General features: G+C 38.4%; 1 protein-coding gene across 1 annotated transcript in view; it reads left to right on the top strand.

The window, feature by feature from the left end:
* LOC137184950 (transmembrane protein 266-like) overlaps positions 1-24,151 on the top strand; it is a 53,070-nt gene extending 28,919 nt beyond the window's left edge. The window contains exons 4-11 of the mRNA XM_067593097.1: positions 4,105-4,259; positions 5,659-5,732; positions 7,541-7,597; positions 7,839-7,977; positions 15,581-15,696; positions 18,211-18,406; positions 21,987-22,049; positions 22,531-24,151. Of these exons, the coding sequence (XP_067449198.1) occupies positions 4,105-4,259; positions 5,659-5,732; positions 7,541-7,597; positions 7,839-7,977; positions 15,581-15,696; positions 18,211-18,406; positions 21,987-22,049; positions 22,531-23,168 (1,438 nt within the window). The 3' untranslated portion in view covers positions 23,169-24,151. The remainder of the gene's footprint in view (positions 1-4,104; positions 4,260-5,658; positions 5,733-7,540; positions 7,598-7,838; positions 7,978-15,580; positions 15,697-18,210; positions 18,407-21,986; positions 22,050-22,530) is intronic.
* Positions 24,152-24,525: the final 374 nt, after the last annotated feature.

The raw sequence follows: 24,525 nt of genomic DNA, 5'->3' as shown, positions 1-24,525 counted from the left end.
CAAACTTACACATAGTGGCTATTCTATAGGCTGATTCTAGTATTTTTAGTCTCTATATTTTAAATTGTACTGCTTTTTATCCAGTAAATAAAAAAAGAAATAAATATTTCTCAACCACTTTATTCCAAGAAGTATGGAGAAGGCAGCATTTAGATCCTCATGCAAGGAATAAAAAATTACAGAAGGTATTTAACAGATAACTGATAAATTAAATATGAAAAATAAAAATGATATTGTGAGACCTTTTTGTTAGGGGTGCGTTGAAGGAGCTTGGACTCATGGCTTCACTATTCCCGACTGCTTCCCTGTTTGGGGTTTATGGAGGGGAAAAAAATAAATTTCTCCCAAAACTGGGCTCTTTTATTCAGTGGCGTTCATTGTGATTGGTTGCACTCTGACATGATTCCTAGAGTCAATAAAGCCTGAGAAAGTTTGCGAGGAGGGTATTTCACTTTTACCATTTCTTTTTACTATTCCTGCTCAATGAACTTTATTGTTCTGGTATCAGTTTTTCTTATTTTTTGCTTCCCTGCGGCAGTTGAATGAAGCGTGAAATCATTTGATATAAGATGCACTTTGATGGACTATTTAATCATATGGTGGAACCATAACCTCTGAAAATAGAGGCTGTTTGAACCAGTGACAAAAATGTTTGGTGCCTTAAATGCGTAGAATTACCAGTGCACGTTTTCTTTAATGTAAAAAAAAAAAAAAAAAAATACAAAGCTGCCCTGCAGTCTTACTTGCACTAATATGACTCAACAACAAACTACCTTTGCTGTTGAGCTAATTTTAGAAAGCACACAGTATCAAATATTCCATTCACTCTGTTCGAAGTTATAATACTAAATGAGACTGAATGCTGTGTAGCCATAAATTCACAAAGGTTAGAGAAGGTTATTACTGGAGTTGACTAATGAAAATCCACAGAGTGTCATGGAAAATGTGAGTGGAGAGGGTGAATGAGTTACTCTCCTCAACTTCTACTACTGTCAAGATGGCTTTCAGCACAGCATCAACATCCAACTGCTCTAGTGAACCAGATCAGAAGCAGCCGGTGAATATTTAAATTTAAAGCAATGCATGACTGAAGCAGATCACTCCTTCACTTCCTGTTTAAACGAAGAAGCAATATGTTCCTTGTTTAATGATCCTATTAACAAAAACTTGAATGTTTTAAGTCTCCCAGTGAAATTAACATAAATCTTTTTATTGCACTTGTAAAATATAATATATAAGTGCCTTTACACTGTTGCCTATAATTATTAGTTTGTTGATTTTCTAACTGCCAGATTGTCTTCATAATATTCACAACTGCCTCACATTTCATTTGTATATTGCTGACATGAATATTAGCATAATGTGACTTTCCATTTAGTAGATATTTTAGTGAAACGGATTGTAGTAGTGAGCAGCAGTTAGTATTTACTGTCACTCTGCAAGTTGATCCATTACTTTTAAATTACACTATTGCAAGATACAGCTGCAAAGACATTATGAGCCTGAATGCTGCATCACTCTAAAGCTGCTTTTGATCCTGTTTTACATATTGTTTTTTCTTGGAATTTTTAAGTCAGTTATCAACATTTGAGCTCATTAGAGCTTGATGTTAAACTCACTCACGTTACACAAGTGGGATCAAGTTTAAGTTCAGTATCAGGTCAAGAGTCCCTCAGATCATGCCATCAATCTACAGTAAATATAACAAAATACAAAATATGTGTTTGGGATTTTTCACTATTTTCAAATGTTGAAGTTTAAAATATTTAAATTGTAGTCACTTAAACTGCTTTAAAAGATATTCAGAGCAGCTGCAAAAAAAAAAGAAGTTATTGTTGACTGCTATTTTGCTTAGGTCTGCTTGTAGACAAGGTGCCCAGGTGTCCTGGCATGTAAACTGTTACGCAGGATGGCACGATACCTGGCATCCACCGAGTCTCGCCAAGACTCTGGTGGAGCAGATTCTACACCATCTGGAGCTCGCACACTTGCGCTACCCCACCCAAAGCCAAGAAGATGATTGCTATCAGCATGATTACGCCTTTATTAGATTAGCCGTACATTGTTTACAGACTTGTGGCTCTGCCCATGCCAGGCTTTAACGACTACTTCCCTCTGAAAAACCAATGAGAGGGTGGAGTGATCAACTCGACAATTGCTGAAAACATTTCCCTCATTACTACATAAATGTATGGCTCAGAGTTAAGTGGGAGAAAATGTTTTCTTTCTGATATTCAGCAGATTATTCTTCAGAAATGGTCTTTTAGTAGGGTTAGACAAATTTCTGGATAGAATTTGGTGAAAACATGTTATGTCAGCCATTATAGCCCAACAATCCTCCTTGTGACAGTCTTAAACATGCACAAAGTGTTAGATTATGTCTAGTATCATCTCTGCTTGCTGTAAGGCCCTGTCACCAGAACTATGCTAAAATACAGTATGTCATGATGATATGTTTTCCTTCAATTCAATTCAATTAAGATAGACAACTTTGTTGTACAGGTTATGTGAAAATTTAACATTTCTCTGTGATCAAATAGCCAAAGAGACACACAAAAAAGACACATGTGTGGCCTCTTTCAATGACTGAGCAGAAGTAAACATGCAGAAATGAGGAGGTGACACGTAAAATAAATGTCTCCCTTGAGGATCATTTTGCTACAGTATCAAATCAACCAAATGCTCCAGATCTGTTTTATCATGATGTTCTTATAGCCAGCCAAGAAACTGTCCATCCCATATACTTTCCTCTAAATCATCTGCTGTATACCATCAAAAAACAAAACAAAGAGAAACTTCTCTCTGTTAATTGGAAGACCTTAGAATATCTTTTGGGATCAAACATGGAGGTAAAAGTAGGACTTTTGAGTCAATGATAGATGCTTCATTTGTATTATCCTTATCCAAATGCAGCTCTTATAAAAAATAACTTCAAGAAGAGGACTATATCATCATCCAACAATTTGAAACTGAGAAAGTGAAATTGGTTTAATAGGCCACAACTGGTATTAAAACATATCCAGTCTCTCCCATGATGACTACAGTATAATCAGTTTTGAAACCACGGTGAAAATAGAGCCATTTTGCCACCGTTGCAGCTCATATTAGCGCCATGCCAAGGAATGAAGACATGATCAGAGGAGAGAAATGCTCTGCCAATGTCTGTCTACTCCATGCCAGTGCATGGGGAGAGGGGAAAGGTAGTGGGCAGAGCCAACTTTCCACTCCAGCTGGAGAACTGGTGAGAGGCATTGTTTCTCTCAGCTCCTACTGTCAGGCTGTGTAGTAACTGGTCTGTAAGACTAGCCTACTGTTTCCAAATAGCGCTGAGCCATCTTGCCAGACATTTTAATACTGAAAATGCTGGATTCTTTCAGCACCTGGCAAAAAATTATTTCTTTTGGAACAATGTTCACCTAATGTGTTATTGAGCATTTAGGTCACATTTTTACAATCAAACAGTTTAGAGTTTCTAACTTATGTGGCATGTATTCCAATTTAATTAGATTTTAATTAGATTTTTTTGTCTATGTATCCCACTTTCACTGGGGTCTCAGGCCACTGATTTTGCTGAGTGTGAAATCCTTCTTTCTGAGCAGCATCCTCTACACTGACTCCCTTCATTGCTGTGTAAAAAGGAGTTCATCAATATTCCAATCACAGATACGGCTGACGGTTAAGTCACCAGTTCACAGAGCTTCACTGTCCCTTTCTCTGTCAATGCTGTCTCTGACCACACTTACCCCTTTGCTCTGGCCGTCACCACTGAACCTCGCTTAGATTTAAACAGACATCACCTTTGTAAACTACTACCCTCTGTTGGCCATGTCAGGGAGTTCAAATATCCGGATCAGACTAAATACTGCTTATTATTTCACTGGGGGTCATTTGTCACATCCATAGTGTGAATACGTTCAGTTAAAAGACGAATTATTATCTTGTTTAAAATAATCTGTAATTTGGAAAATCCAGTGTTTGATCCCAGATTAGTAATTTTCTGACATGTAGAAATACAGAAATGTAAATAAATACTGTAAATACTGCTTTGATCTATTTTATCTTATGAAAAAAATACACCTTACTCTTTGTTCTCTCTTTCCTCAGGTCCAACTGGCTGAAGCCATGCTGCGGCCGTCGAGTGGCCCTGTGGCAGGTCTGTCTGCTCAGTGCTGGCTTCAACTGTATCCTGGTGGCCTGTGTCATCCTGGTGGTGCTTTTCCTGTCTTTGGAGCTGCTCATAGACACCAAACTCCTACAATGTAAATAGTGTGCATGGCTGCTAACTTATTTATTTTTATTACACTTTTTTTTCTGTTTTTTAAGCCAAGGAAAGGTCTACTAAGCATGCATATTCTTCTCCAGCAATACAGTGTAACATTCATAAACACCTGGGAGGCATCCAGTGCAACTTGCAGGAGCAGCTCCACTGGAGCTGTGGGGAGTTCAGTGATGTAGTGTCCTTGAGCATTAAACTGCATCCTTACTAAACTCTGCTGGTGCTGCTCCTATGCTGTGACCTACCTGCTGTCAAATATCAACAACATGTGTCATTAATAAAGTTACCCATCACTCAGTGTACGTCTACTTAGCTATTTGTCACAGGTAAATCTTTTTTTATTATTTAGCCTTTATTGATAGAGACAGTAGAACTAGACAGGAAGCGTGGGGAGAGGGAGAAGGGACTGACATGCAAAATGTGAAGTTTACAGGCAAAGTAGATTTGCAACATTGCCTCTTGGACTATTATAAATGTTTTAAATTCATTATACCCTGATTGAAATAATAAAATACAAGAAGGATCTCCTTAAACTAAGATCTGAGGTACAAATATCAGCTCTGTGTGTGAATGTTTTCTTCAAAAACATTTACAATCAAGTGAATTGAGGACCCTAAATTATTTGTGAATATGACTACTATATGAAGTAGAATGTACTGAGTGCTGTGCCAGTGACATACTCTACTCTATACATCATGAGTAAGTGTTATTGAAAACATCAGAACAGTCATGTGATTTATTGTACACTATATATGTGTTATAGCCATTGCATACCTGAAATGATGTCCATATTAAATTAAACAATCATGTGTATGCATTTGGTGTCCACACTCTCCATCACCGCTGTCTTTAGTCTTGCCAGTCTCAGAGGAGCTGGTGGTGCACGGTGGTAAATGCTTGTGATGGAGAGTGATGGAGAGAGGTGATAATGAACCCAGTCTCTTGTCAATGGCAGCAGGCACACATCTCCATCGATTACTGGCCAGTGTTCTGCTTTGATGATACCTGAGTCTCACTGTGGGGACTGCGGGACTCAAGTCACTTCAGATCTATTGTGATCTAGTGGTTTGTCCACTGCCTGTCCAGCAAGACAAATAGAGAAGTGAGCAATAGGGCAGGAGTGACGAGAGAGTGCACAGAGAGATTAGTGGTGTAGATACAGGTTGAGACTGTTGAATAAAGGATGGAAGATATGGAAAGAGCTAAAGTGCTGATGAACATAATGTCAAGACACAATTTCTTTCACAAATTACAAGCTAAGACACAAAGAGAAATAAAACAACTGCTTTTTAAATTTTGTTGTTGTGTAACTAAAATAACAATAAGCAGAGTGTGTGTAGAGCTTTGAAAGTTAATTTTTGTCCCATTTCTTGTCTCTACAGTTTCCAATGCTTTCCAGTTTGCCAGCATTATCCACTGGATCAGCCTTATCATCCTGTCACTCTTCTTTTCAGAGGTAACGTGTTTGACTGTGTGGGTTACATGTTATTTCTGGTACCACCTTTAATAAAAATCTTTTTTCATATTGAAAGATTTATTATTTTCCTATCTCTCTGCTCTTGGTCTCTTACATGATGTTATAAGTTCACAAGAGTACATCAGGGGCACAAAGGCCCTGATATTTGGACTGACATTTTGCATTTCTTTTTAGCCACGTTAGTGTCGTGGCTTTACTGTAGGAAATGATGGTCGGTCTGCCTGGCCACCACTTTGGTCCAGGCTGAAATATCACAACAACTATTGGATGTATTGTCATGAAGTTTGGCTTTTACACTTTTATGTTTTCATGAGGATATATCCCACTGACTTTGGTGATCCCCTGACTCTTCCTCTAGCATCACTCTGAGGTTGACATTTTTGGTTTTGAGTGAAATGTATATACAGTAGCAGCCAAAAGTTTGGACACAGTTGAAAGTGTATCTAAACTTTTGACTGGTACAGCATGAATTCATAATTGAATTGCTCAAAACAAAACTTTCTTTAACTCTGATTATGTCCTATCTCCAGCAAAGCCCACCAGGTACAGGCCTAAGGGAACTAGAGTAGGTGGTTGCCATTTGATTCTCATTATTGTTCATTCGGCTAGTCAGGATTTAGCTTTAGCTTCAGAAATACTAGGCTGGATGGCTAGTAAAATGTCTATTGTTTAAACCATAATTGTAATTAGTCTTAATAAAATTTGAGCCACTGTTTGATAAAATAATTTCTTATATTGTCACTCTGGAATTGTGAAAAACAAAATGGAGAGGGGAGAATTTGGCCTCTACTCCAGTGCAAACCAATTACCTTGACTGCCTCAGCCCCAAAGCCCTAAACCAAACATTAATTACCAGTGAGCCAGCAATAGCAATAATTAAAGCTGAGCTTAATGAGCAGTGGGGATGGGGTTACAGTGATATGATCCATCCAAACACCTCGCCCACTGACATCATAGAAGAAGAGTCATCGGGGAATGGTGTTAGATAGATTTAGTCTATCACCAGCTGGTCCCTCTGCACCAATAAGAGAACAGGATTCTAACATGTGGGTGGAGCCCCTGCACTTCTCATTTGACACCGGCACTGGTGTCCAACAGGCGCTCCAGATGATGGATTAGCAGGACCACTTGTACATGACACACCATGCTAATTGGAGTGTAAATCAATGGCCCCGCTCAACAAAGGGCCCTGCATCTGACAACATTTGTGGAGTGCAATCTAGAATTTGATAGGTGATCAGATTACAAGCGTTGCACCCTCCTTTTGTAGGTCAAAGATCAGTGTGAGGGAACAGATTTGTTACAAAATGTAGCTTTATCAAAGTGGATTATTATATGCAATAAATTAGCTGTAAACGCTTTAAAAGGACTGTTCTCTATCTCTGTGTTGTATCTGTGATGTGTGAAAGGCAAACGAATAATATTATATGTGTACATGAATTTACTTTTCTGTAGCTTCAACCTATTTTACACTAATCAAATAGTTATTCTTTTTAATTTTTGTTCTATTTTCAATGAGTCTAGCTTCCAATTTTGCATTTTTGCATATTTATGATTCTATCTATCAGTATTTAGAAATAAAGAGATTAAGATATGAGTGGGAAAACTGTACTGCACAGGCCTGCTCGCTGTTTTTAGTCTGTGTTCACACATCTTGACTTAGGTTGTTGGATGTGATGGCAGCTCAAAAGACTGAGAATATCACAAGAGCTTTTTATATGTACCAGCATACTCTCTCACCTATCTATTTTAATGCCTTCATTTATCCCTCCCTCTGTCTGTCTTAGACTGTCTTCAGAATTGTAGTGCTCGGGATCTGGGACTACATAGAGAACAAAGTTGAGGTTTGTGCTGGCATTCTGTGTTTATTGGCAGATCTTCATGCCAAGTTTTGAATTTTTGCCAATGTCAGATATTATTTTTAATTTGGATACCTGTTTCTATATTATATACTTAGGTTTACATGTAAAACAACCTACTGTACATTATATAGTATACATGTATACATTAATAAACTTCAATCCATCCAAATCCATCAGGGGTAGTGTTTGAATTTTGTTAGCACTTGTGTGTATGTCTCCTCAGGTGTTTGATGGTGCTGTCATCGTGCTGTCCCTGGCCCCCATGGTGGCCTCCACGGTGGCTAACGGGCCCAGCAGCCCCTGGGATGCCATCAGCCTCATCATCACACTACGCATCTGGAGGGTCAAGAGGATCATTGATGGTGAGGCAGGCAAAAACCTTGTGTCCACCAACGTTGTCTTATCAAGAGGGTATAATATGGGACAAATTAATTTTGTTGACCAACTCAGGGAAATACTCAATCTTTCGTAACTTAATAGGATCACACAGATGCATAAAAATCAGCTGCTCTCGAAAGAGCCAAGTGACCCTGTTCTCTCCATGATTATACAAATGATTTACTATTCAGAGCAATATAGCTATTGATCATCCCTCAGAGTAAATTGCTGCCACTCTGCTACTCTAACTTGTATCGATTGAAAGGGTCTGGTTAAGTAGATTCAGAGAGGCCATAATGAATATAGTGGTTGTTCTCCTCTATGCTAATGCAGACCGGTTCGATATTTGTTCGGAGGTCACCCTCACCACGGCCCTCTGACTGCATACAGGATCAGCTGCACACAAACCACACAGGAACTCAGTGCGCAATGTGTTCATGTTCAGTGAGACAAAGTGGAGGAGCAAAGGCTTGTTTTCCAGAATATGTCCCCTTAAATCTGTACTAAACAATTACCTGCAATTCCATATTTCCTAATAGACAAAAAAGTTCTACTCATTCAGCCTCAATGAGGAATACAAATTTTATATACTTCTTTTTGTACACACAGAAGATCTGAAATAGAAATATTCAGGATGGCTTTAATGCAGTCTCTTAGTCATACCTGAATAAATTCTTTGACGGACCAAATATATTGAACACTTCATAACAACATTTCAGGTTAGTAATACAATACAGCATTCAGTGTGGTTGATTTACTCTGGTGAAACACACTGAGCAGGAGCACAACTCCTTGGAGCGGTGTGCTTCTTAACATGCAGCTGCAGTGCTGGTTTCCATTGCATGAACTCTTGATTTTCCTGCCGCACACCTCGACCTGTTGGGTTTGATATTTGTGAGTGATTGAGTTTTCTTGTTAGGCTGGCAGCAACACACCTCAGAGGAAAAAAATCACACTGAAAACAATAAATGCACGGCTGAGGGACCGGCTCTGTTATTGTAGGAGAGAGATTGAGTCTCTCACAGAATTAGCTTGATGTATATAGTGGCAATGTTTGTGTCAGTCCAGTGGGAGTAGAATACAAAGGGAGTGAACTGCAGCACAATTTATGAGGTGTGGAAAAACTGAGTTGAATTTATTTGCAAAGTGATACATCAGGTAGGAAATATCAATCTCTAAGAAGAAGAAAAAGGAAATAGGTGGCTTAATTGGTATTTCTGTGAGTGTATTTCAAAACAATTTGCTGCACAATGAATTAGGTAGCTTGGTTTGCTATTCTTGTAGCTTGACCAAAATGCACTGTATCTTCCAAGAGAAATACAGTAATAATAGTAATCATTATAATAATAACTTTATTTATGTAGAACTTTTCAAAAATAAGTTACTAAGTGCTTGACAAAGACATAAAACAAGAGAAATGGCCAGATAAAAATTTAAAAAAAGTAGAATTGCTACAGTAATAATGACAAGTGAGATGTGAATTAACAAAACAGAGTAAAAGTAAATCAAGTAAAGTAAAAATGGAAGAATAACCAATTCAAGAGAAAGCAATTCTGAAAAAGTGCATTTTTAAGAGATTTAAAAGAAGAAACACAGTCTAGCCTGCCTGATCTCCTCTGGCAGGTCGTGGGGTCCTGACTCCAAAGGCTCTGTCTCCTCTGGTTTTTAGCCTTGACCTAGGAATTACTAACAGACCTCTCAGGTTCAGATCTCAGGCTGCATTCAGGCTCGTAAGGGGTTAGTAAGTCATTGATATAGTCAGGGGCCAACATCAAACATGCTTTAAAAGTAATCATTAACATTTTAAAATCAATTCTAAAATGTATGGGTAGCCAGTGTAGGGATGCTAAAATAGGCGTTATGTGGAATCTTCTAATGGATTTTGTGAGTAGTCTTGCTGCAACATTTTGAACTAGTTGAAGTTTGGAGAGGTTATATTGAGTGAGAAAGGACTAAAGTGAGTTACAGTAGTCTAGGCAGGATGTAATGAAAGTGTGGATGACAGTTTCCAGATTCCCAGTGGATAAAAAAGATCTAATTTTCGAGATATTATGAAGTTACAGAAAGCATGATTGAACCACTAACTTCATCTGCTGGTCAAAGTTTAGTTTGTTATCAAAGATAACACCCAGATTTCTGCACTGGGTTTTGATGCAACAGGATAGAGAGAATAAGTAAGAGGAGAAGTGCTTGTTAGAGGGGTCTGAAACTATGATAAAGGCTTCTGATCCGAGTTTAACTGAAAAAAAGTTTTGAGTGAGCCAGTTTTTAACATCTGTAAGACAGGATTGTATTTTGAACAATTGTGTTGTGTTGTTGGAGTCAAACGAGAAATAAATCTGTGAGTCGTCTGCATAAAAATGGAAACTGAAGTTGTACTTCAGACAGATTTGACCTAGAGGTGACATATAAAGGGAGAATAATAAAGGGCCAAGGACTGACCCTTGAGGCACTCCATAGGAGAAGTGGGAGGTGGAGGATTTAAAGTCACCAATGGCCACACAGAATTTCCTATTAGAAAGATAGGAATCAAACCAATCTAAAACTGTACCTGATATGCCAACCCAATGCTTAAGATGTTCAATTAAAATCACATGCTCAACTGTATGAAAAGCTGCAGTAAGATCTAAAAGCAATAACACAGATGTTTGGCCATTGTTAGCTGCTCAAAGAATATCATTAAGAATTCTAAGAAGCACTGACTCAGTGCTATGACCCGCCCTAAACCCTGACTGAAATTCATCAAAGAGCCCATTGCTATTTATATGTTCGATGAGCTGCCTAGCAACTATTTTTTCCAAGAGCTTAACCAGAATGGGAAGTTTAGATATTGGGCGGAAGTTGTTTAAAAAGGATGGATCAAGAGATGGCTTTTTGAAGTGGTGGTGCAACTGTAGCGGATTTAAAATAATCAGGCACTTGACCAATTAAAATTGAGGAATTTATAATGGCTGGACAAATGTGGAGACTGAATGAAATATTTCTTTAAAGAAGTGAGTTGGAAGAATGAAACAAGAGGATGATTTCATTTTAGTACTAACATTGGTTAGATAGTTAGTAGTGACTGACTTAAATGGTAGCAGGGTACAAAGTGTTTTATAGCAGAGGTTAGGGAGCGTTTGAGAAAGGAGGATAATTGCATTTCAAACAGCTTGAACCTTATTAGAGAAAAATGATAAAACTCCTCAGATTTATCAACTGAGGGCTCAATAAACAGAAGGGGAGGGTTTGTGGGGTGGCTGATAATATCAAAGAATCGTTTATGTTATAAGATCCAAAAAATAATTAGTATGTGCAATTTTAACTTCCATGTTAAAAATTTTCATGAGATCCCTAGCCTTTCAAGGTGGGTGGAAAGTTTTATAGCCCTCCATTTCCATTCTGGCAACATTACGGCAAGTTCTCTTCCTTAAACAGATTTAATTGTTAAGCCAGGGCTGAGATGGTATTTTAGGCTTTTCAAGCCTAACAGTAGCAATATTATCTAAGATATTTACACAAGTGGAATTAAAAGAATTTAAAATAGCCGAGGTGTTCATTGAGGAGCAGAGCTGGAGGTCAGAGGCCAGGGATTGGCAAAATTTACCTGCTGAGGATGAATTGAAAAAATGAGAGCAAGTGGGTTCTGCATCACAGCTCATGGTACTGGAAAATGAGGTATTAAACAAAATAAGTTTATGGTCAGAAACCCCAATTTCCCTGCATAGCACGTTATTCAGTAAACAACTAGAAGATAAAACCAGGTCCAGGATGTGGCCCTTATTGTGTGTAGCTTCAGTTGGAGCCTGAACAAGATTAAAATAATCTATCACACTTAAACAGTCTGAAGCTAGGGGATTCTCAGGGCAGCATACGTGTACATTAAAGTCTCATAGAATCAGAACATTATCATATTAAGGCATAACAATAGACAGAGGTTTAGAAAATTCTTCTTTAAAACCTACAGTGGACTTGAGTGACCTATATACTAAAATACAGAGAATTTGTGTTGACCCTTTCAAAGCAGAAGAAAAAATTTCAAAGGAAGAGAATAAACCAAGATCAGATCTAGAACCCTTAAAGCTATATTTATATAACACCCCTAAACCACCCCCACGTCTGGTTATTTTGGGTTCATTTAAGAAAGTATAACCTGGTGGGGAGTATTCAACAAGAGGAACATTGTCACCATCATACAGCCACGTTTCTGTTAGCAGGAAAAGGTCAATATTGTAAGGAGTAATGAGATCATTGCATATAAAAGATTTGTTAGCCATAGTGACCTGACACTGAGCAAAGCAAAGCTAATGTGCTCTAATTGATTATTAGCCGTGACAGTGCGGCTGCAGTGAACAAGGGAGAGGTTATCCATGTTAACAGATCTATGAGGTAGATGAGTGTGTGGCCTGTTATTGAGGAGTACTGGGATGTCAGATACAGGGCCAGGATTAGGTGGTCTATGTGGGGATAGTAAGTCAGTTGATGGACTACTAATGTGAGAGATAAGTCTAGATTCCAACAGGCTTGTGCCCCTCCTATTGGAGTGAAGGTTATCATTTCTGAAAAGATCTCTCCTTGCCCAAAAGGAATCAAAATGACTGATGAAGCTGTAACCAGTGGCAACGCAAACATTCTGCAGCCACTGGTTAGCGCCATAAAGACCACTGAACCACTGACAGCCTTTCTTCAGTATGGGAATTGGTCCGGAGAAGATATACTGTTTACCCAGACTTTCAATTGTTTCTGCAAGGAGCTCAAAGTTCTGCTGAAGCTTTATAGATTGTCTGAGCTTAATGTCATTTGTACCTATATGAACAATAACAGCACAGACAGTGGGATGATGGTCTAGGACAGGAGGGATGGTTTCAATAATATCTAAAGTCTTGGCACCGGAAAAACAGTAGGTAATTCCCCTCAGTAATTCCACAAACCCGATTATTGAATCCCCAATTAAAAGGAACTCAGGGTCTCTGTAGTTGCTCTACACAGCAAGATTAGAGGTGGGAAGGAGGTCAGAATGATCCGCCCGGTCAGACAGAGTGACCAACGCGGCTGTGTCCAGAGGTTGTACAACCTGTGGCTGCAATGGGCACCATTCAGCAGCAGGGGAAGCTGCGACATGCGACCACTTCCTCTTTTAAATACAGTAGATGAAGGATTTTAAATGTTTATTTTTAAATCATTTTGTAAATGCCTTGGACATCTTCTTTTCCATCTTCTGCACTGATTTCAGAACCCATCTGTGGTGTATTTGTTTATGTTCATTTTGTATAAATAAGCATGAATACATTAAAAAAAAAACTTTTGCTAGCTGTAATAATGGTGATGCTTTGCACAAAGCCATCACACGAAAGTCAGCTGTATTTGCCATGCAAGTAAAAGTTGTGCAGTATATATACATGTTGATAAGAACTGTGATATATTATACAAAATGGGACAATAAACATAGCTAGATGAGACACCAGTGCCTAATTGGTCAGTTGGTCTTTGCAATACATCAGTATTGAAATACAGGGAAACTATGCTTGCAAACACACACTGACGAAGATATAAGATACAGGAACATAAATGCATTATTACAACACATTTTATAGCAAAATAATACATTTCTGATTGAACGCTTCATGCTTGTTTGAATTCTGACTGGACTGATTTAATCTGCTGTCCCCCCATTTGTGATGTGTGATTGCCAACAAGACTATAAATAGATACAAGGAGCATGCGGTGATGGTTGTGTGCTTTGCTGCCCCCCTTTGTACAGGGAAGGCTGATTCATTTTCTTGTCAGTGTTTTAACAAAGCCAGAAGAAGAGTCTCATAAAAGTTCAGATCCACAATCACAGCAACGGTAACAGTGATTTACAGATAGGACTAGTATAATAACTGTTTGTTTCACCTCTTTATCTTTATTCCACCAGGATACATAATGTTACCATGTGAGACAGCATGTGGCTGTCTTACAAATGTGATGGCTGAGAGGTGTGAGGGACTGATAGTCTGCCAATTGTGACGACAACAAGTATCCAAATTTACTCTCAGTATCCTTTTTTAGGTACACCTTCTCATCCTACTCCAGAAAGTGTGTCATGTATAAATAAAACATGCAGACAGATTGTAAGTGCATTTACTAATTGACCAAGACAAGATATGGGATATTTTGTGCGAAATGTATCAGTTCCAGCCTGTCTGCCCTTTAGATATTTTGACACATTATATTTTCTATCATTTATCAAATACATTTATTAAAAGAAACAGCAGCAACAACAAAAACAACCAATCAGCTGCATCTTTGTGTGAAAAAAATATTGGTGAGTGATGGTGAGAGTTGATGAAATTGATTCAAGGCTGGTCAAAGTATGCTGGCAACACTTCAGTTCAACACTTTAGTAGGAAGAAGGTCATGTCAGATCACACTATTGTTTATCACTGAAAGGTGAAGAGTGGTTCAACCAGCAACACGAGGATGAAGCTCAGATGGCCATGTGACGACAAAAACTGTACGAGTAGAAGGATATCCATATTGGTATGCAAACTAGCATTTGAGTATCATTTGAGTACAGGATACTGTGGCTACATGTTATCGCTGACGGTGCACAGTTAGATATCTTGATGTCCATGGTGCATAAGGCTCATTGTTTTTGCTTTTTTAAGGATTCTTCTTGAAAATAACTTAAAAAATAAAAGTGCAGAACAGTTAACATGATTTTCCATGGATTTTACAGTATGTCAGTCAGAAACATCCAAAATTTGTTGCGTACTGCTCCTAGAAGACATTGTGATTGTGTTTTATGGTAAATTAGCTGCCCTGTGACAGCTTAGAAGATGCTTCTGGTCACCAAAAGTTAAGATACCAATTTACAGAACCTGCAGATGAACTGCTTAAAGTAACTAAAACAACAATAAGCAGAATTTGTGCTATAATAATAATTAATAATAATTTAAATAAATAATAAAAATTAGTAATAAATTAATAATAAGTAATTAAATAATAATATATATTTTTAAAATTTTAATAATAATTTCTGTATATTGTATCTGATTTTTGCATAATAGATTTTTGTTGCTTTTTTAAAATGAAAAATAAAAAATAAATGACATAAAATAAACAGGCAACCTTTTTTTGTTTTGAAAAATGAAAGTCAAAAATTTGAGCCCTGTCCATCTTTTCAATCATCAAGTGTTCCAGGACTGTGACTTTAGTTTTTCTAGATGTTGTACACAGGCCACAGATGTTACCTCAGTAGAGACATTTTGGATGACGTGGAATATGGTGTTCACAGTGCAAACTTGGACTGAACATCTACTGAAACCATGTGACATTTTCGTGTCGGCACAAACCAAATTCCCTGTGGAACATTTTTTGGCCCCTTGCTGAATTCATTCAGTATGGGTATAGAGTTACTGGTTACTAGAATTTAATGAGATTTGCATATATGATGACAGAAATTTATGTATTTTACCATAAGTATCTTAACCACAGTTTCCTCACCTAAAAATATTTTATGTCTCTGTAAATCTTAATACCTGGTTATCATTTTCAGACCATTCACTCATGTATTTTAATGGCCCATGTCTCCCTGTCTTTTTCCTCTCTTTGCTTCCATCTTAGCTTATGTGCTACAAGTCAAAGTTGAGATGGAATTGGAAATACAGCAGTGTGAGAAGACCAAGGCTGTGAGAGAGGAGCAGCTGGAACGTCTCACTCAGATCTGCCAGGAACAGGCTGTAAGTACCTAGGCCCCTTTCATTTAGCCTTTCTGCCAGGCTGCAGTTCTTCATACACATCAGATTTACCCACAACATTAGCTTGTAAGGTAACATAAAGAGAAGAAAATATAAAGCATAGCCTGTCCAAACTGAGGTTATATACTATAACAAGAGCAGGAGGTGGGCCCTCATGCACAAACAACATGTGTGACTACTAAAAACATTGACATGATTCTGTGAGAGGACTGAAAGAGAAGTTGAGCTTTTTGCTGTATTTTGGCAAAAATATGGGTTTGCAACATACAGCATGTGGGTAGAGAGAGGGTAAGTGGAGTATGCTGAAGGAGTAGTTTGAAAAGTTTCTATGGACTATTTAACACTTTTTTAAGCTTTGAAATTTGGACACCATTGGAATCCATTTGTAACCAATGTTCTCCTTGATGGACGAAACTACAAACTTTAACAACCTGATTACAGGGTATGTTTAATACTCAAAAGATGGTTTTTGAGTAGAATACATCTTTAAAATCAGTTTGCACATATAGTATTCACACAACCTATATACGTGCATGTCAATATTAAAATAATTCCATTTTAATTGTAAAGTTTCTAACTGCTTTATGGCCCATCTATAATGAATTTATAGTCATATAGCAATTAATTGTTTGATAAAAGCAGTCTGTAGATTTATCATGAAATGATTTCCTACACTAACAGTCTGATCAAGGCCACACAAACACATATTTACTTGGCCAAGTAAGAAACTGTCAATCCATCTACAACCAGAGGAGGGCAGCAATACCTAACAAACTGATCCATTCTTTCCCCACATTTTATCATGAATCCTCAGAGCACCCTCTAACTACCTGGAAAATGCAGACTTTAATAAATATTGATAAAGATTTCACTCTCAAATGACAAAACATAAATAAAATAAAGAAATAAAGTATCATAAGAAAATGATCAGATCCTTCCACAGATTCTTGTCAACCAAAGTTCTCTATAAATGTGTATAATTTGTAAAAGTTGTTACTACAGTGTTATTTTTTTTTTTACTTTGTATTTGCTTCATTTGAATAGGTTTACTGCTGCAGTGGTTTCTTATTAATGCTTTGATGTGAAATCTTGAAATAAAGACAGAGAATCATCATTATTATGCAAATGACCCTGTAAATAATTAGTACTCGGAGTAATATTGAAAAACGTTCACCAGCAATAAACCTTGTTTTTCACTATGCTAAATTAAATAATTAGTTAAATAAATGTAGCTAAATTGACAGTTTTAAATAACTCCCAAAATTCTGCAAAAAACTGGATGGCTGATAATTTCTTATAGTTAAATGCAGAAAAAACTGTAATCTTTATTTCTGCCCCTCCTAGTGTTGTCCCTAAGACAGACGATGGTCTTGGGTCTCTTACGTTGTCAGTTAAATCCTCAATAAGAAATCTAGGTGTCACTATGGACCAGACTCTGACTCTGGACCAACATGTCAAGTGTCTGATTCGTTCTTGTTTTTTCCAGCTGAGAAACACCTCAAAGCTCAGGCTCATTGCGTCTTAAGCAGAGATAGAAATGTGAATTCATGCATTTATATCATCCCGTCTAGACTATTGTAACTTCCTTTTCACCTGCCTCCGCAAAACATCCCAGGATCATTTACAGGTCCAAAATGTTGCTACTAAACTCTTGACCAGGTCCTCCAAAAGGTCTCATGTGATTCTGATTGCTCTTCACTGGCTCCCCATTAAATGCAGAATGCAGAATTCAAAGTTCTTGTGATCACATAGAGCTCTGCACAGTCAGGCACCTGCCTGCATTAGAGATCTAATGCAGCCCTACTGTATGTCACCAGCAGGTCTCTAAGGTCCTCTGATCAGGGTTTGCTGGTTGTTTCTCAATCTAAGCTTAAAACTAAAGGAGACTGTGCTTTTGAGGTTGTGGCTCCTAAACTTTGGAACTCTCTCCCTTAGGATTTAAGATCTGTGGACACTGTGGACACCTTTAAAAATCAGCTCAAGACCCATTTGTTCAGACTTGCCCTTGTGTAATTTTTCTATTTTCTATTTATTGTTTTTTTTTTATTGTTTTATGTCTGTATGTATGTTTATGCTTTATTTCTTCCGTGCAGCACTTTGTGACACCTCTGATCTTGAAAGGTGCTATATAAATAAAGTTATTTACTTACTCTACATTACTCCACAGATTGTGTAAAATATAATTTATGTTTATTTTAAAAATGTATATTACTGTCAGTGTTTGTGATGTTCTTAGTGTCGAAAGATATGCAGATCACTTATTCTCTCCCCCTTCACCTCATCCTGTGTTTTTGTCACTCCATCCTTTCTTGTTCTCCATCTTCTTTCACTGGCATTCCCTCTGCTCTTTTACTTTTTTCATCTCCATTCTCAAATTCGTCACTCATCCTTTTTTAAAATCCCTTTTTACATTGATTGTTCTTTCACACTCCTTTCATTCCTTATTTCTCTCTTATTCTATGCACATGCACAATCACACACACCAAACATCTCCAGTTTGAGATCAGGCAGCTGAGGGCCCATCTGGCCCAGCAGGACCTGGACCTCGCGGCGGAGCGTGAAGCAGCCATGCAGATCCACCATGTATGGGGCAAACAGGGCAGGAGTTTTCAAGTTGTAGAAGGCTTGACTCCCGGGGAGTCTGATGACGAGGGCGGCCAGAGAAACCCCAGGGAGCCCCATGCTACTGCAGGTATGGTATAGTTTCTAAAGCACTGTTTTTAAGGACTGAGTTGTGGGATATTAGAAATGGGCTCTTAAACTGTTTTGGTGAAACTGCGGATATCATATGAGTTTGTGATGCATTTTGAGGCTAAATGAACTTAAATGTAAAGCAATTGAAGTAAGACATACTTACAGTTATGCCATGAAGAATATACAAACTAAAACATGTCTTTAATGCCCTCTGCTACAAATTGTGGCTCCAAAATTTCTCCCAAGTTCCAAAATTACCTGCAGCAAGCTGGTTAATGAAGTAGGAGCTTTCTCTCTGATGTGACAGAGTACACAGTACTACAACAGTACAGTCAACATTAGAAGGGATTTATTGCAACCAGAAAATAAAGATTGATTTGGTTGAAAGGAAAATTTTAAATTGCCATATCTACCAAATTGTCTAAGCCTCAAAAATATTGCTTATTTGAATATACATTATGTCAGATGCTGTGTTTGCTTGAGAAAGCAGCATGACAAACCAGGAGAGAAGAGCAGCATAAAGCATGTACATAATTATGTGGAACAAAAAGTCCCTAACAGTGTAACATCAGGTGAACTGGATGCAGAGCAGTGTACAGTTAATCTGGAGCAGTAGCCCTGGAGCATCTTCGAGGCCAAGCTCTTAGCCTCACACACGACACCCATCTGACCGCAGGCACTGTGGGATCAATATGAGGGCAAAAAGGCTTTTAGGATCTGGTGAATTCTGGAGAAAACAAGCATGTTTTCTGACACTACGTCAGCCTGGATGGGCTTCTGTCATGCCCCAACTATCTCTCTTACCACCCCCCTCACAGCGAAGCCAACCTAGCCAGCCCAGACCACATGGGCTATTTCAGGTACAGAGTGCTCTGTGCATTGGGCCTTGTTAGGAGAGAGTGGGCCTCTGTCAACATCTGTTCCCCCTTCACCTGCAAACCACAATGGGGCACCAGGAGGCTCCACAGTGGCCACAATATTACCCCAAGGGCATAGTGGGAAATCTGCCTCTCAGAAAAAAGTGGGGCTTTTTACAGAAACATGGTCACTGGGATGAGCACTTAGGCCTAGGCCATGGGGCTCAGCTCAAGTCTGGTCACCTCAAATCAAGTCAAGTTTGGTTGTATTGCCAAATATTGCACACACTGCCTCAATGGACTCTCGCTCTCACCTACAGGGTGCCATCAAACTATCAAGAACTCTTATCAAGGTAGTGGCCTTCATAAGAATTAATGTCTCAGGGGATTAAAGGGTTATGCCACCTTCAAAGTACCAAACCATGTAGATTTTTAAGAACATCCAGTGACAATTAATCAATGAGCCAGTGGAGTTTTCTCTCAGATGCGGAAAGAGGATTGTAGTGACAGAACAGTTAACAGTAGAACAGTTTTATTGCAGCCAGGAAATATAGGTAGGTTTGGTTTTAAAGGAACATTTCAAATTACACTACTATATCTACCAAATTGTCCAAGCAAAACACCCTGTAAACATATGTTTTAAGATATTAAGGAGCCTATTTGGAGCATATATGAATCTTGCAAACCAAGAGATAAATATGTCATAAAATCAAAGTCTGTTTCTTTTTACTTTTAAATAATCGGTAACTGTTCAGTAAATGTATCTGCATTAGCATTAGCTGCAGTGGTTGCTAATCTTCCTGGGGTCTACTCTCATACTACTTGACCGTGTAGTGGTGTAAAACTGATACTTCACCCATAAAAATTATAGTTTAGATTTGAACTAAAAGGACCTCAGCATGTCACCTCTCCTTTTACACAGAGAGATGACAGCCTGGTAACTTGGCTGTCACAGAACGAGGAGGAAAGCCTTTTATGTATGCTGGACAGCCCATTCTTTTTTCCTATAAGACTCATGTGTTATTAATTGTGGAGTGATTGTCTCAGTCTTGTTTTAGTGAGTGCAATGCTTCCTCTCCAGGGGTGGCTCAGGGATTAATATTTTAGACTGAAAAATAAATGAAATTACCCATCAGAGTCTGCAGCATGTCCCGGGGGACAGGGGCTAGCACTCAGGGTACTCTGGGTTCGCACTCAGCCGGTGGACAGTGAGCTCAAGACCAATCAAGCGAGCAGAAGAGCATAACAGATCGCAGCCATTCACCATGCACACTGAGGCCTGCTACACTGGAGGGATGGCTGCCTGAACAAAGAGCTCCCACTATCTCTCTCATTCTCGCCCATTTCTCTCATCCTTGAAACCAACCCCACCCTGTCCCTGTCGCAGTTTATTCCTGGTGCACTAGGGTGCAGCTAATGCACAGCGAAGCAGTGCAGGATCCTTACAACTTGCCTATAAAGCACCTGTGGCCTGGGGCAGAGGTCCTTTCTGTCAATATTATGTTGTTAACATAAGAGATATTTTCCATTTGGACTAGTTTGTGCAGTTAGTATTGGAATAGACCAAAGTACCTACAGATAAAAGGTGTGAAGTCCACATACACCAAGTACAGTCACTGCCACTCAGAATTTAAGGAACATTTATCCGTCACATTATATTTAACTCTAATTTGAGGTGTGACTTCCTGCTATATTATTACAATTTTTGGTGCATTCTATAGTCACACTATATTAAAAATTTAACTTTTTATGTCCTGTCCAAAATTTAAACAACCATACAGTGCAATCAAAACGGTGATAACAATGTATTAATAGTAATAACAGGGACAAAATACATATTTTGCACATCAGGCAGATTTGATACAGTACAGGAAATGGATAGCAGAGCAGAATATTACAGGGTAGCACAGAACAGATGTGAGTAAACCCAACAACACTTCCAGTGTGTCTGTTTATGCATGTATTGTGTGGCTTTGTGGATTGCTGAAAAGGAGGAATCAGAGCTGGAAGTATTTTGAATTTTATGGTCAGTTAGAGGAAACAGTAGAGAGTCTGTGATGTATAATAGAATATCATCTGCATACAAGTTTATTTTACAGCAGTATGATTACTACAGCCATATGTTCAAAGAAGAGTGGAAACAGTTATGGGGATAATGGGCATCCTTTAACTTTTTAGTATATTAAGGGAAAATTAATGGTATAGTGAATATTATGAATATCATTATTGCTGTGATTGTTTACTCTCGAGATATCTATCAATCCATATTGTGACATTTAGCAAGTAGAGATGAAGAATGGTTAGGTCTATTAATAGTGCATAATAAACAATCTTTTATCTACTGTAGGTGGTTTAAGATCTGTTTTTTACTGATTGCTCTGAACTCTATTCCATGATCTTGTGTCACTGGTTGCACCATGGATTTGGTACTTTAGTAAATGATGCATTACCCACTGTTCAGCAAGGGTTTATGTAGGGAAAGGTTGTAGACAGAAAAAACAGAAAATACATGCTTGCTTCAGAGATGAGTTTTTGAATATGCATGGACTTGAGTGGATGTTTAGGAAGTAAAACAAAGCCAGAAATGCGAAAATACTAAAAAAAAAAAAAAAATCATCCATGATATTTTTTCATCCACATATTCAGATATTATGATTAAGCACTTCTTTTAACTTAAATAATAATAATTTTATTTACTTCTTTCTTCTTCTTTTAAATCAGATCCAGTTGTACGTGATGACATGAACAACTACATCAGCCAGTACTATAGTGAGGCAAGTAGTGGTAAGTGACTTACACACACACACATTATTATATATACATTATTATGCACTTATACATTATAGCACATTTTATACAAGAAAATAAAGTTTAGAGGAGGAGATACTCCAAGTGTTTTAACTGGTTAAGATGCCAATAAGTCATAGTTTTGGTCTGGCTGTATATAAAGCAAAAAAATTGGTGAGGCAGCAAGTAGTTTGCTGTTGGACCAGCAGAGAGCTGGAAATCTTGATAAATATTTAAATGTAAAATCAAATCTCATTTACCCTGACATTTGGTAGACAAAAACCTTAATTCTTTACTCATGATGTCCTTTGTATAACATTACTCAAACCCTCAAATTTACTATTATCTTTCGCCAAAATTAGGAACTTCACTCTGAATAAATGTCTCAGACGTTCACTCGGCAGCACAAGTCATACAATTACATAATTAGTCTGTTTTGTTTGACTTTTTCTAAATGTATAAAATGTCTTTCATGAAGCTGGGGCGTCTGGTTTAGGTGCCCGGGTCATCACCACGGCAGCCATTGATATTCACCTCCCCACCAATCCAAATCCCATCCAGTCAAACCCGATGCTTGCTATGGAGCGAGTGGGCAGTGCCATAAGTGATGTCTCCACCAGCATATCACGGTCCAGTGGAAGCCTGACAGCCCGCCCCCAAAGCCTGAGTAGCCACACACCGGGTTCATCTATGACAGACTGCAGCAGCAGCACAGCCCAGGACCTCAGTTTGAGCTACAGCTCCCATCGCTGCTGCCCGCCTTCCTTCTCAGGCCAGGACCCCTGCAGGGACCCCAGCATGGTTGTACAGGAGCTACTCTCCTCTCTCTCTGAGGACTCCTGTCTTGCTCAAAAGGGCCTGGCAGTGGACCCTGTCAACCTTAAGCTTCCCAGTCCTACTGGCTCAGAAAAAGCCAGCCCTGAGCTGGACAACAGAATAAACATCTTCAATCGCAGGAACCAAGAGGAGAGGCGAGGCCGTGGAAGAGGTTGTGTGCTGTTGCAGACCAAGCCATTGATCCACCTGCAGGGCAGCACAACTGAGCCCTCTCTGGAGGAGAAGTACCGGCTCCTGGGACCAGCTGACACACCTCTGGGCCACATGCCTGACACATAAGCTGCATTTACACAGAAACAGAATGAAAGACGTTCCTCTTTCACTGCTACCATGTTTGGCACATATATGCACTCTTGTGGCAGGTCAAACTTTGTGAGAGCGACTGTGCAGGATTTAAAAATTGGATTTTTTCTGTTGCTGTGTAAATCCAATCTTAGCCAATTCAGAGCAAGCTTGAGCCTTAGCCTCCAGCTAACACTGATGCTCCTTAACATGACATGTTCAGTCATCAATGGTTGAAATGACAATAAAATCTCTTAGGCCCTTTTTCATACTGTCCAACCTCCCCTGTTCCTCCTTGATGGATGTTGGAAATCAGAAATGCCCTGATATAGCACAACAAAGACAATAACATCCCAGATAGGGGGACTCTAATGTGTTCTTGAGCACATTCTTCATCAGGAATTCTCACTTTGAATAGGTCCTAAATGCACTGAACTTTACATGAATTAAAACCAGCAAGGGGCCATTCAAGCCTATATACTGAACAAAAACTTTAATGCTGAACAGTATTGCAAACCAAGACACTGTTCTCTATTCTTGGAGTTTCAAGCAGTTAAAAGGAGTGTTTTCTATTGCATTTTTCTTGTTATTTTGTTTCTTTTAATTTGTATTATCAACTTTAGACATTAATCATGCTGTTCTTTGTTCTAACAGCCACAGGGTACACAAGACTGGATTAACTATACAAACAGCCAATTTTTTACCTTTGCCTCTCTGTCACCTGTTTGTTTGATTGGAAACCATCTTCAAAATCTATTGAATAGCATTTTTGTTTTACTTGTTCATAAAAAAAGTTAGTAGGGTATATTTGTGTGGATGAAATGAAAAGGTAAGTGACTGGATTCTTCAAATGAAACTAGACTGGTGTGCTTGTAGCATGAACCTTTAAAAGATATGTGCCCTAAATGGCAAGCAAATTCTTTGCACTTTAATGTTTACAGACACTTTTGTAAACTTGATATGGAGGAAGAAATTGCCAAATGCAGGTGTTGTCATTTGAATGAAAATAGCAAAAATAAAAGTTAGTATTTCCTTAACCGCTCTCAGTTTACTGACTCTTATAAATATATGTCATGTTAAGTGATTTAAAACTGTACTAAAGATACCATAGCAGGATAAAACAGTTTTACAGAGCAAACAGTGACACAAGCCTCAAAACATGTGATCCTGTTGGTAGAGTGAGTCGGCTCATTGTTATACACTGCACTGTACAACATTAATTCATTGGCTTCATCTCCTTATTTGCATATGATTAAAAAGAAATCTAAATTATTCAAGGTTATTAAGATTGGAAGACCTGTCACGGCAACTGCTAATTGGTCAAGTCATTGTAACTGTGTAGCGAGAAGAATCA

Source organism: Thunnus thynnus, chromosome 1 (genome assembly GCF_963924715.1).
Source record: "Thunnus thynnus chromosome 1, fThuThy2.1, whole genome shotgun sequence".
Classification (NCBI taxonomy): Eukaryota; Metazoa; Chordata; class Actinopteri; order Scombriformes; family Scombridae; genus Thunnus; species Thunnus thynnus.
The sequence above is the reverse complement of the archived record's forward strand: the minus strand, read 5'-3'. Positions and strand labels throughout refer to the sequence as shown.